This window comes from Cebus imitator, unplaced genomic scaffold, assembly GCF_001604975.1.
Source record: "Cebus imitator isolate Cc_AM_T3 unplaced genomic scaffold, Cebus_imitator-1.0 Scaffold228, whole genome shotgun sequence".
NCBI classification, from domain to species: Eukaryota; Metazoa; Chordata; class Mammalia; order Primates; family Cebidae; genus Cebus; species Cebus imitator.
In genome coordinates this window covers 2,689,851-2,703,004 of record NW_016107543.1, presented here as the reverse complement: position 1 = coordinate 2,703,004, position 13,154 = coordinate 2,689,851, and the positions used below count along the sequence as shown (strand labels likewise).

The following is a 13,154-nucleotide window of genomic DNA, read 5'->3' as shown; positions in this document are numbered from 1 at the left end:
AGCCGTTCTACTCTTAGGAATCAACCCAAGAGAAATGAAAAGACACATCTATACAAAGACACCTAGATAAACATTCATAGCAGATTATTCAAAATAGACAAAAACTGGAATCCTAAATCTCCATCAACTAGTGAATTAAGAAACAAAATGTGGTGTAACCACACAGTGGAATACTACTCAGCAATAAAAAGGAACAAACTACTCTAGATGCTATAGCATGAATGCATCTCAAAAATCATATTGAGTGAAAGAAGCCGGAAGCAAAAGACTACATAGTGTATTATTATGGTGTATGTGAAACATCCAGAAAAAGCAAAGTTAGAGACAGAAAGCAGATCAGTGGTTGCATAGGACTGGAACTGGGAGACAGATTGACCAGCAACAGGCAGGAGGAAACTTATCAGGTTGACAGAAACGTTCTGTAATTGGGCTGTAGTCATGGTTAGGCAACTGTACAAATCACTGAATTTTCTTTCTTTCTTTCCTTCTTTTTTTTTGAGACACAGTCTCACTCTGTCACCCAGGCTGGAGTGCAGTGGCACGATCTCAGCTCACTGCAACCTCTGCCTGCTGGGTTCAAGTGATTCTCATGCCTCAGCCTCCCAAATAGCTGGGATTATAGGCATGGTGCCACTACGGCCGACTTTGGGAGGCCCAGGTGGGTGGATCACCTGAGATCAGGAGTTCAAGACCAACCTGGCTAATACGATGAAACCCCCATCTCCATTAAAACACAAAAATTAGCTGGGCATGGTGGCTGGCACCTGTAATCTCAGCTACTCAGGAGGCTGAGGCAGGAGAATCGCCTGAACCCGGGAGGCAGAGGTTGCAATGAGCCGAGATGGTGCACTGCACTCCAGCCTGGGCGACAGAGCGAGACTCTGTCTCAAAAAAAAAATAATAATAATTGAATAGCCTAAAGGGGCACTAGAGTGTGTGGTGTGTTAGAATACTACAGTGGTACTGCAGGCAGGGAAAAGGCATTGAGGACTTGGGCAGCCTCCATTTCCCGAGCTGCAAAATGAGAATAATGACACTAGCCCCGAAGTGAGAGGCTGGGATGAGAAGGGGATGCGCAGGAACTGACGGGGCACAGAGCTTGAAGAGCATTTATGGTTCTCCAGTGCAGGAAGGGGTGGTTGTGAGACTGGAAAAAGCAGTTTCGAGCATTGGGGTCAGAAACACTTGTTTATATAACTACAGGGTGGTTTCAAATGCCATCATCGCCAGGCTTGGTGGCTCACACCTGTAATCCCAGCACTTTGGGAGGCCGAGGTGGGTGGATCACCTGAGGTCAGGAGTTCAAGACCAGCCTGGCCAACATGGTGAAACCCTGTCTCCACTAAAAAAATAAAAATAAATACTGAGTCGGGCACGGTGGCTCATGCCTGTAATCCCGGCCCTTTGGGAGGCCAAGGTGGGTGGATCACCTGAGGTCAAGAGTTCGAAACCAGTCTGACCAACATGGTGAAACCCTCTCTACTAAGAATACAAAATTAGCCGGGCACGGTGGCACAAGCCTGTAATCCCAGCTACTCAGGAGGCTGAGGCAGGAGAATCGTTGGAAACTGGAGGCGGAGGTTGCAGTCAGCCGAGATCATGTCATTGCACTCCAGCCTGGGCAACAAGTGCGAAACTCCGTCTCAAAACAAACAAGTGTCATCAGCATGTTAGAGAGAAAATGTCAGCTATTTCATACATCAGCCACACCCGCCCCCATCCCCAGGATGGCTGCCCCACCACTTTCTCTCTTTCTTTTGTAAACTAAAAAGTGCTTTGCAGTCTGAGATTGTCCATTAGAGTAAATGAAGTTATAAAGTCCGGCGGACACCTGGAGTGGGGAAACCCGGTACTCCGGGAGCCCGGGCCAGGGAAGTAGGGTCCGGACCGGTCCTCCCAGCCGCTAAACAGGGTGTGAGCTCCGGAGCCGCGTTACGAGGTCAAAACGTAGCAGTGGCCGAGGCCTGCAGGGGGCGCCCAGAGGCCACGCTCGGCCCCGCCCCGCTCCAGAGGCCCCGCCCCGTCACGTGCCCGCGGCGAGCGTCACACCCGGAAGCAGGGCCCCGCGAGGAGCCGGCAGCAATGAGCGGGGAGCCAGCGCAGACGTCCGTAGCGCCCCTTCCCGGGGAGGTCGAGCCGGGCAGTGGAGTCCACATCGTGGTGGAGTACTGGTGAGTGGCTCCGGCTGGAGGGCCCGCAACCTGGTCCCGCGGGCTGGACGGAGGTTGGTCCACGGGAGGCCCCACCCCCGAATCCCCAGCCCAGCCCCATCTCTTCTCCCCAGTGAACCCTGCGGCTTCGAGGCGACCTACCTGGAGCTGGCCAGTGCTGTGAAGGAGCAGTATCCGGGCATTGAGATCGAGTCGCGCCTGGGGGGCACAGGTGAGGCTCGCGGAACACGTGCTGAGTCAGTCTATGCTCTAAATCCCAGCTCTCCCGCTTTCTAGCTCTGAAATTGGCTGCTTTATGTAAAGTGCCCGCAGTGCCTAGCATTTGGGAAAATGTCCAGCCAACATGAGCTCCCTTCCATAGGTCAGGGGGGTCACAGAGGAAGCCTGTAGAGAAAAATCAATTAGACTGTAATCGTGCAGAGTTGGAGGGGAGGGGTCCTTTATTGAGTATTGTTGGGGACACACAGGTGAGGCCTCCCTCAGGTTCCCTGGAGTTGGCTCAGGGTGGGGGAGTGGCTTAAGGAGCTACAAATGAGTATCCAGTGGGACTGATGGGGGACTTGAAAAAGCCTGTGTGGTCAGAGGACCCCTTTGGAGGAACTCCTGACTTCTGCCTGTGTTCTCAGTGTACCATTTATTCATCTGTTGATTTCTTACCAGGCACCTTTGAGATAGAGATCAATGGACAACTGGTGTTCTCCAAGCTGGAGAATGGGGGCTTTCCCTATGAGAAAGATGTAAGTATTTGCAGTGTTGGGAGGACCTCTGGGTCACCTACCCCAACAGCGCATCCCGCCATTCTGCATCTCTATCCGCTAGCTCATTGAGGCCATCCGAAGAGCCAGCAACGGAGAACCCCTAGAAAAGATCACCAACAGCCGTCCTCCCTGCATCATCCTGTGACTGCACAGACTGGGTTCCTGCTCTGTTCTGGGGTTCGAGTCTTGGTCTCCCCTGTGGTCCTGCTGGGAGCTCCCCCTACCACTTTCCTGTACTTAGCTCCTTAGCAAAGAGACCCTGGCCTCCACTTTGTCCCTTTGAGTTCACAGAAGGAATAGAAGATTCCATGGTGTTGGGGGCAGGAGAGAGATACTCTCCACGGACACTTCCCCAGCCACCTTATACCCGCTTCCCAGGATAAGTGCCCCCGCAAGCCCAGCCCTCTCTCCAGCTTGGTAATACCTGTACCATGTCACGGTAGATCTTATTTATTCTCCCCTAGTCCATTGCAGTGTCAGCTATTGGCAATAAAGTGGCACTACCAACACTAATGCTAACTAGTATGTGTTTTTATATGTCCAGTCTAGGAATGTGGTGGGGCACAGAAATCAGGCCAGCCCAGCCTTTGCGCCGCCAGGGTGGCTGTGCCGGCTGGGTGGACTTTTTCTGGACAGCTACTCCTTAGGTCAGTGAGCTCCTCTGGTATAGCCAACGCAAGGAAAGAGAGTCCCACAATAGATACGGCCCCCACCCTACCCTCCTTTCCCACAAGGAGGAAACAACCCCATTCTGGTGAGTGGCCTTAGGAATTAGTTTGTTCTAAGAATGATCTGGTCATCAAAGGACTCTCAGATCCAAATCGAGCTTCCCAATCTCCCCCCAACCCTGAAGCTGGGGAACTGGATATGAGGTGCCTCATCATCCAAGTTTCCTGAAGATTCCCAGCCACTCCCTCCAGGAAAAGAGTTGAGTGTAAGGTGAGCAGGAAGAGATGGTGCAGAGCCACCCCCAAACATAGGCGGGTGCCCAGCAGTTTCCGAAATACATTTACAAATGGAGAAAGTGCGTGTGAAGGGCCATCCCTCCCCCAACCCCAGGGACCCCCTCACCCCCCCCCATATAACACCCATTCTCCCCCTGGGTCTTTATTTCGTCTTTTAAAAAAACAAAACAAAAAAAGTACAAACTAAACAAAAGCACTTTGTACAAGGGCTGGATGCTGACACCATTGCTGCTCCTTCCCCATGGGGGGCAGTACTAGGTCTCAGGGACAGTCTGAATGCGTCGCTCTTGTTCTTAGACACTCCCTTAGGGCCGCTTTCCCTCTCAGGCCAGCTTCCCTAAGGCTTCCAGTATCCAGGATCTAGAAGGAAAGGGCCAGGCAGGGCCATGGCATCCACTGGGCTCTAGAGTCATTGGGCAGGGCTCCAGAATGCACCAAGACTCCCCAGTGCTTTTCCTCTTCCAACCAGGCTGAACCCCTTCCAGCCACCTGGGAACTCAGGCAGAAGGAATTTTCCTTAGGAGAGGCTCCCGGCACAGCAAGCCTCCCTGGAAGTGGCCAGGGGGCCCTCCTGCCCCTTGATGCCAGCAGAAGTCAGGCCTTCCCCACTCCCTGAGGACACATCAGGGCCTCTGCAGACTTGGCCTTCTGGTTCACACTGGCACGTCGAGACCCAGGTACTCTGGGTTCTCTGCTGTAGGGGTCCCTTCGAAGGTGCTGGGTGGAGCCCCCCGCTCTGATGGGTCCTGGTCCCAGTAATAGAGGTTGTCGAAGGCTGGGCTGAAGGCAGGAGGAGGGTGGGGCTGAGGGGCAGCTCCTCCCCGGGGTGCCAAATACTCGGGGTTCTCCACAGCACTCCCAAAGGCAAAAACATCTTTGACGACCCCATTCTTCCCTGGGGAGAGAGTCTTGGGCCTTTCCAGAGTGGCACCAGCAGGTCGGGCAGGAGGCAGAGGACCCTCTCGGGGCGAAGAGGGCTGTGGCCGAACATCTAGCTGGTTCACATATTCTAAAAGGGCAAGAGAAGAGGACCTGTTAGGGGGAGGAGCCCCAGTGTCCCTGCTACTCCCTCTGCCCCCACAGTGGACCCTGGACTGAGGGTCCCCACCTCGCCCGCCCATAAGTCTCTCAGCTGAGGCTGGACTCCATACCAGGCTGGGGGCTGCAGGTCAGAGGGGCAACGTAGCCATCAGTCTCAGAGGGCAGGGGTACTGTGGGGTCCTCACTGTACCGCTGTAGAGGGCTGGGGTCGTGTGGGGGGAGGCTTTGCAGCCCCTTGGCTGCCCCTATTCCCAGGTCACCATCAAATACATCAGAGCCAGCCCCTTCGGAAGGTGCCAGTGGAGACCTGGGGGCCTCTTCTTCAGAGGGCTCCAGCCCTAGCGTCAGGTCCCCACCGCCACTCTGGGGACAAGAAAAAATGTCATGATGGGGATCACTCATGGATCTGGGATGGGGACTCCATGGGAGGTGACAAGGTCATAGAAGAAAAACAGAGGTCACCTTTGGGACATGACACAGTCACCGTGGAGAGAATGGGGTCACAGAGGTTGGAAGGTGGTAAGAATTTTTTGTAGGGATAATGGGGTCTCCATGAGAGGTGACAGTTGAGGGAACATCAGAGAAAGGGACCCTAGTCCACTGGGGTTGGGGGAAGTAAACAGCCACACAGTGTGACCGATGGCACTGACCCTAGTAGATGAGCTGCGGTGCCTGTGGTGGGCCATGGCCCCAGCACCTGGGGCAGGGTCTGGGCAGAAGAAGCCCTGCTGGGGCACCAGATACTCCTCGGCATCCACCAGGTCCCCCATGTCATCGTCCTCCAGCAGTGAGCGGTAGAAGGTGCTATCCAAGGGACTGGCTGGGCCCAAGTCCTCATTCTGCAGGGGAAGGAGAAGAGGGATGGCGGCCCCTCCCCAGCCCAGCATGCAGCCTTCCGTGAGGGGTCTGGCACGCTGGAGTCATCTCCCCTTCCCACCCTCTGCAGGAGGGTGCTCTTAGCCATAGGCAGGGAGCAGACACAGAGGCCCAGTACCTGGATGACCACAAAGCGCTGGGGGTCCCTGGCCATTCGGGAGAATTCAGACACCAACTCCCGGAATCTTGGCCGACATTCAGAGTCAATCATCCAACCTGAGGCAGGAGGGAGGTCAGCATGCCGGTCCCAGGCCCTGTGTGCTTGCTGCCTCTCCCCTCCCTCTCCCGCTCCAGTCTGGTCTAGACAGTCCCAAGGGGACAGCCCCGGGTGGTAAAGAAGTAGTACTAGACTCTTCGGCCAGAACTTTGGGCACCTCTACTAATTTCCCTTTTAATTTTTTTTTTTTTCTTTTTTTGCTCTGTTGCCCAGGCTGGATTTCAGTGGCACAATCATAGCTCACTGCAACCTTAAACTGGGCTCAAGTGATCCTCCTGCCTCAGCCTCCCGAGTAGCTTGGACTACAGGCACACATGACACCCAGCAAATTTTTTTTTAGTTTTTGTAGAGACGGGGTCTCACTATGTTGGCTAGGCTGGTCTTGAACTCCTGGCTTCAAGAGATCCTCCCACCTCAGCCTCCCAAAGTGCTGGGATTACAGGCATGAGCCACTGTGCCCAGCTTAATTTTGTACAGTAGGTTCTCTGGTTGTTCCTCTAGAGTGGCTCTGGACTTTGACCATAAAAGGGATACGAGGTTTTGAGGCTCCTTTTAAAATACCAGAGCTCCTGGGTCAACATACATCCTGGTTCCCTCCCATGCCCCTTGTGGGCTCCTCCACCTGGGACCTCCAACCCTCCTCCAAGCGGCCAGCAGAGCTCAGCCACGCACATTTGACCATGATCATGTAGACATCAATGGTGCAGATGGGGGGCTGGGGCAGCCGCTCCCCCTTCTCCAGCAGGTCAGGGATCTCCCGGGCTGGGATCCCATCGTAAGGTTTGGCCCCAAAAGTCATCAGCTCCCACACAGTCACACCTAAGGCAGAGACAGGGTCAGGGGTGGGAGGGCCAGCAGGAGCTTTAGTGTCTTGAGCCAGAGGTTCTGCCCAGGACCGTTGCACCATGGCAACGGGGGGAGATGTGAAGTCAGGAGACAGAACCTACCCGGTCGTTCTCTAATTCTGGTTAGTGCATAGACCCTGCAAGGCGGGGCACAGGCAGCTGCTTCTTTCCCTCCACATGCTGAGGTGGCCCTAAAATTCTCCCCATCCCAGTTCTCATCCTCCCTCCAGCCAGGGCTCCTTACCCACCCCTCCCCACCACACACCGTAACTCCACACATCACTCTGGTGGGTGAACCGCCGGCGGAGAATGGACTCCAATGCCATCCACTTGATGGGCACCTGGAGGGCAGAAGAGGAAGTCCTTCAGCTGGATATGGTGGGGAGGTGGCCACTCAGAGTCCTCCCAGGGGCCAGACCCACTCCACCCTGCCTCCCCTGCTCCCTCATCTAACCTTGCCCCCATCTGCGTGGTATTCTGTCTCATCAATGTCCAGCAGCCGAGCTAGCCCGAAGTCTGTAATCTTGACGTGGTTGGGACTCTTGACCAGCACGTTCCGAGCAGCCAAGTCTCTGTGTACGAGCCGCACATCCTCCAGGTAGCTCATCCCCTGGAATGGGAAGCACCCAGGTAGACCTTCTGGGAGGGCCTGGCCCTGGCCACATGCCCAGCAAGCGTCCCCCTCCTAGCCCCATGTGGATACAGGAGCTTGCTCCAAAGTGACCTGCGCAGAGCCCAGGTGCCCTAAGTGCATACCTTGGCAATCTGCACACACCAGTTCAGCAGGTCCTGGGAGCCCAGGCGTCCTCGGTGTTCCCGGACATGGTCTAAGAGGCAGCCATAGGGCATAAGCTGTGTCACCAGTTGTACTGTGGATGTCAGGCAGATGCCCAGGAGGCGGGAGACATATGGGGAGCCCACACCAGCCATCACGTATGCTTCCTGGGGACAAGGATACGCTGAGAGGGTACAGGGACCACACACCCCCACCCACCACACAGCCTCCCAACCGTCACAAGCCACAGCCTATGAAGGCTCCAAGATCAGCCCGGACAACATGGTGAAACCCCGTCTCTACTAAAAATACAAAAATTAGCCGGGTGCTTGTAATCCCAGCGACTCAGGAGGATGAAGCATGAAAATTGCTTGAACCCAGGAGGCGGAGATTGCAGTGAGCCAAGATCGGGCCACTGCACTCCAGCCTGGGTGACAGAGCAAGACTCTGTCTCCAAAAAGAGTCTAGGTTTGAGGGAGTCATATCTCCCCAAACCCCAGTGAAGAGAGACCAGAGCCCAGACCTGCAGCCATGGGGTCCTTGCTGTCCTCCCAGCAGGAGAGGTTGGAGGGGCTTACGTCTAAAATTTCTTTGTTGGCTTTAGGGGATGTGTTTTCTCTCAACACTTTGATGGCCACTGGAATTTTCACATTCTCCCCATCAGGGATCCAGATTCCCTGAGCAGAAAGAGGAGGATGTGAGTGAGAAGAGCATGGGCGGATCCTGCCTACCTTCCAGGAGATGTTACTTGTGCTCCAAACCTCCTTCCCCACCCTGGGGGTTGCCCCCCCGACTCCCTTCGGTAACAGCCTTCCCCCAAACACTGCCTCCGGCTCTTGACCCTTCCGGAACTGCCGACCACACCGGCCCCATCCTCTGGGACTGCCCACCCTAGGACCTGGCCCAGGCCCTGACCTTGTAGACTGTGCCAAAAGCTCCGGATCCAAGCACCTTCACCTTCCTCAGCTCGGTCTCTTTCAGGATCCGCATCTGTGCCTGGTTGGGCATGGCTCCGCTCGGTGTCAGCGGCTCCACCAGCTGGGATGAGGGGGTGGTGGGTCAGTGCCGGGGGCCAGTGCAGACCCCACGAGGGCTGGGAGGCCTTCAGGCTGCCTCACCTCCGTTTCTTGCAGCAGCCTCCGCATCGTGTACTTCCGGATCTTCTGCTGCCGTCGCTTGATGAGGATCCCAAGGAGCAGCCCCAACACCATGACCAGCAGAATGCCCACCACCGCAGAGATGATGGACGTCAGAGGGCTGGGGACAGGAGCCAGAGTCAGGGAATACAGGCCAGTTTGGGGTGGGAGGGACGAAGGGGCCCACGGGGGACATGAAAGTATTTAGCATGTAGAAAGGGAAGTCAGAAGGGTAACCCACACACTTGGACCCTCTCCTACTCTAAAACCTGCCCTGGCTCCCCACTGCCTCCACAATAATATTCAAACTCCTTGTAGGCAATCAGAACCCTCTCCACATCTCCAGATTCTCTGTGCTCTTGCCCTTGGCTCTGGCTTAGGGCTCCAAACTTCACAGTGTAAAAATCACTAAAGAGACTGTTAACACACGTGCTCCTCAACGTACCATAGGACTGCATCCTGATAAACCAATTGTAAGTTGAAACTGAAAATGCATTTAAGACTAGGCCTGACTTACAGGTGCTCAGAACAGTTACACCGCCAGCAGCTTACAGTTGGGCAGGACCATCTAACACAAAGCCTATTTTATAATAAAGTGTTAAATAGCTCCTGTTATTTATTTATTTATTTTTGAGACAGGGCCTTGCTGTGTTGTCCAGGCCGAGTGCAGTGGTGAGATCATGGCTCACTGCAGCCTTGACCTCCAGGCTCAAGCAATCCTCCCACCTCAGCTGCCCAAGTAGCTGGGACTACGGACAGGCGCCACAACACTTGGCTAATTTTTTTACTTTTTGTAGAAGTGGGGTCTCACTGTGTTGCCCAGGCTGGTCTTGAGCTCCTGGCCTCAAGGGATCCTCCCACTTTGGCCTCCCAAAGTGCTGGGATTACAGGTGTGAGCCACCATGCCTGGTTATATAATTTATTGAATTCTGAAAGTGAAAAACAGAATGGCTGTATGGGTACTCAAGGTAGTTTCTACTGACTGTATATTATTGCTTTCCCGCCAATGTAAAGTCAAAAAATCCTAAGTAATATAACCATAAATAGGGGACCATCTATATGCATGAAATTTTGGGACCCCAGCCCCAGAGATTCTGACTGCTGCCTGGGTATAGGAATCACCCGATGATTTTGATGTTCTAGCCAAAATTTCCACCAGCAAGTCATGATTTTTCACACCTCCCAGTGTTTGCATAGGCTGTTCCTTCAGCCTGGACCACCATTTCTCCACAGGGTCATCTTTTAAGACTCAGCTCATCACCAGGAGTGGTGGCTCACACCTGTCATCCCAACACTTTGGGAGGCCAAAGCAGGAGGATCACTTGAGCCCAGCCTAAGCAACATAGCAAGACGCTGGCTATACACACACAAAAAAATTTAATTAGCCAGGTGTGGTGGCATGCTTCCATAGTCCCTGCTACTACAGAAGGGTCGCTTGAGCCCAGGAGGTCAAGGCTTCACTTAGCCTGTGATTGCACCACCACATTTAAGAATGGACAACAGGCCAGGCACAGTGGCTCATGCCTGTAATCCCCGCACCTTGGGAGGCTGAGGTGGGTGGATCACAAGGTCAGGAGTTCGAGACCAGCCTGACCAACATGGTGAAATCCCGTCTCTACCACAAATACAAAAATTAGCTGGGCGCAGTGGTGCCCACCTGTAACCCCAGCTACTCAGGAGGCTGAGGCAGGAGAATCACTTGGACCCGGGAGGCGGAGGTTGCAGTGTGCTGAGATTGTGCCATAGTACTCCAGCCTGCAGAGCAAGACCCTGTTTCAATCAATCAGTAAAAAGATAGTGCATCCAGCTGGGCGCGGTGGCTTGTGCCTATAATCCCGCCACTTTTGGAGGCTGAGGCAGGCAGATCACAAGGTCAGGAGATTGAGACCATCCTGGCCAACACAGGGAAACTATGAAAGCCCATCCCTACTGAAGATACAAAAATTAGCTGGGTGTGGTGGCATGTGCCTGTAATCCCAGCTATTCAGGAGGGTGAGGCATGAAAATCGCTTGAACCACAAGGTGGAAGTTGCAGTGAACCAAGATCTCACAACTGCACTCCAGCCTGATAACAGAGTGAGACTCCGTCTTAAAAAAAAAAAAAAGATAGCTCATCCTGGGCTAGATGGAGCTCCTGGGTGTTGACCCAATATTCTTGTCATCCTGTCCCCTCCACACTCCCTTGCTTAGCACAGGGTCTGGCACATACCAAACCTGTAATGCATGCTCATTTCATGGACAGATGATTGCCTAGGACAGACTCGAGTCTGTTTTTCTCTCTAAAGTCCTTCCCAAAGCTCCCCAGCTTGCCAGATAGCCAAGTCCAACCCTGTGGCTTGGGGATCAGGCTCTATGCCCTCCAGGTGGGGCCCTACTCTGACTCTAACTTGACCCCTTTACTCCTGTGCTTACTCAACAGCCCCCCACACCAGAACCTTTGAACACATCCTGGACTTCCTGATGCCTCGCAACTCCAGTGTCACCTTGCCCCCAGTGCTTTCCACCTAAATGCAAATGCAATACCTGCTCCTCTCTCAAAGCCTGGCTCAAAAGCCACCTCCTCCTTGAAGCCTCCTGCTGTCCCCAGTTACCATCGCTCCCTCAGCACTGCAGCTTCACTCTTCTCAGTCTACCTTGAGTCTCAAGGAACTGAACTTTACCTGTGTCCCTCACAAGTTATCAGTTACTCCAGGGTAGGGAGATACTGGGTTTCCTAGCCATCTTTCCCTGCAGCCCCCTCCCCCCAGCACCTGAGCAGGTCTTCTGTCACTTGTTGAAGTGGAAAATGACAGGAGGTTCCACAGTGGAAGAGTGGATGGGAAGGGACGTATGTCAGGGGGTCCCCTCCCTACAGCAGTGATCACTCAGCATCCAGTGGGGGAATGAAGGGCAACGGGGGGTCCATCCTGGGGTCCAGGCCAACCTGGCTCTCTGCTCGGCGGGGCAGCCCTTGTCATCCAGGTCCACACAGCTGCAGGAAAAAGAGTCTCATCAACAATTCTGGGAACCACCCTCTTGGGTGGTTCCAGCCTCACAACAGCCCTGGGAGGGGTGTGGCTGGGTCATTATCCCCATCTGACAAAGGCAGAAACTGGGCTCAAGGCCATCAGTGCTCCTTCTAGCACCCCACAAGGAGATTCCTTCCCCAGCCAAGGAACCAGCATGCCCTGTAATCCCTGGGAGGCTGAGACACAAGAATTGCTTGAACCTGGGCAGCGGAGGTTGCAGTGAGCCAAGACTGCACCAGTGCACTCCAGCCTGGGCAACAGAGGGAAACTCCGTCTCAAAGAAAGAAAAAAAAAGAATATGGGTCCAGATCCCTGTGGCCTGTGGTGGGTAGGAAGTGGGGAGGGGTGCCCAGAAGTGCGTCAAGTCTGAAAGCTCAACTCTTCCCTCCATAGGAGAATCCCAGGGTAAACTGAGGCGACTTCTCGGAGAACGGTTTGGTAACAACTATTAGTGTCAATGACTCAGCAGCTCCACCTGTACGTATTGTTTGCAAATGCTTTTTTCACTTTACAGAACCTTGCAGTGTTTTTCCACGTTCTAACACCGTGTTCTGGATCTAGGATCCATATGGATCTGGACTTTTCTCTTTTTTTTTTTTTTTTTTTTTTTCTCGTTTTTTAGTTTCTCTTTCTTCCTTTTTTTTTTTTTTTTTTTGAGACAGAGTTACCCTCTGTTCCCCAGACTGGAGTGCACTGGTGCAATCTCGGCTCATTGCAACCTCCACCACCCAGGTTCAAGCGATTCTCGTGTTTCAGAATAGCTGGGATTATAGGTGCACACCACCACACCCAGCTAGTTTTTGTATTTTTAGTAGAGACGGGGTTTTGCTTGTTGGCCAGGCTGGTCTTGAACCCCTGACCTCAGGTGATCCGCCAGCCTCTGCCTCCCAAAGTGCTGGGATTACAATCAAGAACCACTGTGCCTGGCCCGGACCCATAATATTTTAATTTTTCTCATTTAATTGTATTTAAATTGAAACGCATGAATACATCCTCGTGATAAATATTGCCAGCACTATATACCGTAAAAATGCCAACACGTGGACACTAGGGGGCATACACAAGACTGTCACTTTATGGAGCTCAATTGCAATAAACTGAAAACAGGGAAACAAACTCAATATCTCTCAAAAACAAAGTTAAATTACATCCATGTTACAGGTTGAGTAATTTAAAAAAATAAAGCTGGTAGATCCGTCTGTACTCACAAGAAAGGATACCACAAGTGGTGGGGAAAGCAAAGTGCAGAACAGTATGCAGAGAATGTTCCCATGTACATCACAAAATGTACATGCACACAAATCTGATGATAAGTGGAACTACATAAAATTGCTGTTTCCTGACCTTTTTTTTTTTTTTTTT

General features: G+C 53.2%; 2 protein-coding genes across 4 annotated transcripts in view; one reads left to right on the top strand and one right to left on the bottom strand.

Moving 5' to 3' along the window:
• The first annotated feature begins 2,029 nt into the window (after positions 1-2,029).
• MIEN1 (migration and invasion enhancer 1) lies at positions 2,030-3,442 on the top strand. The gene is made up of 4 exons (XM_017497300.2): positions 2,030-2,171; positions 2,285-2,382; positions 2,832-2,908; positions 2,991-3,442. Exons 1-4 carry the CDS (start codon positions 2,083-2,085, stop codon positions 3,072-3,074), a joined length of 348 nt encoding a protein of 115 aa, XP_017352789.1. The 5' UTR covers positions 2,030-2,082; the 3' UTR covers positions 3,075-3,442.
• Positions 3,443-3,924: 482 nt separating this feature from the next.
• The window catches only part of ERBB2 (erb-b2 receptor tyrosine kinase 2), a 28,838-nt gene continuing 19,608 nt past the window's right edge, over positions 3,925-13,154 (bottom strand). For 2 of the 3 annotated variants that reach the window (XM_017497277.2, XM_037727366.1), the window contains exons 16-27: positions 11,708-11,755; positions 8,767-8,905; positions 8,564-8,686; positions 8,227-8,325; positions 7,630-7,815; positions 7,328-7,483; positions 7,139-7,214; positions 6,701-6,847; positions 5,930-6,027; positions 5,586-5,774; positions 5,046-5,298; positions 3,925-4,903 (exon numbers count right to left, since the gene is read on the bottom strand). In XM_017497277.2, coding sequence (XP_017352766.1) covers positions 4,548-4,903; positions 5,046-5,298; positions 5,586-5,774; positions 5,930-6,027; positions 6,701-6,847; positions 7,139-7,214; positions 7,328-7,483; positions 7,630-7,815; positions 8,227-8,325; positions 8,564-8,686; positions 8,767-8,905; positions 11,708-11,755 — 1,870 coding nt within the window. In that variant the 3' untranslated portion in view covers positions 3,925-4,547. The remainder of the gene's footprint in view (positions 4,904-5,045; positions 5,299-5,585; positions 5,775-5,929; positions 6,028-6,700; positions 6,848-7,138; positions 7,215-7,327; positions 7,484-7,629; positions 7,816-8,226; positions 8,326-8,563; positions 8,687-8,766; positions 8,906-11,707; positions 11,756-13,154) is intronic. The other variant, XM_017497278.2, reaches the window with a different exon arrangement.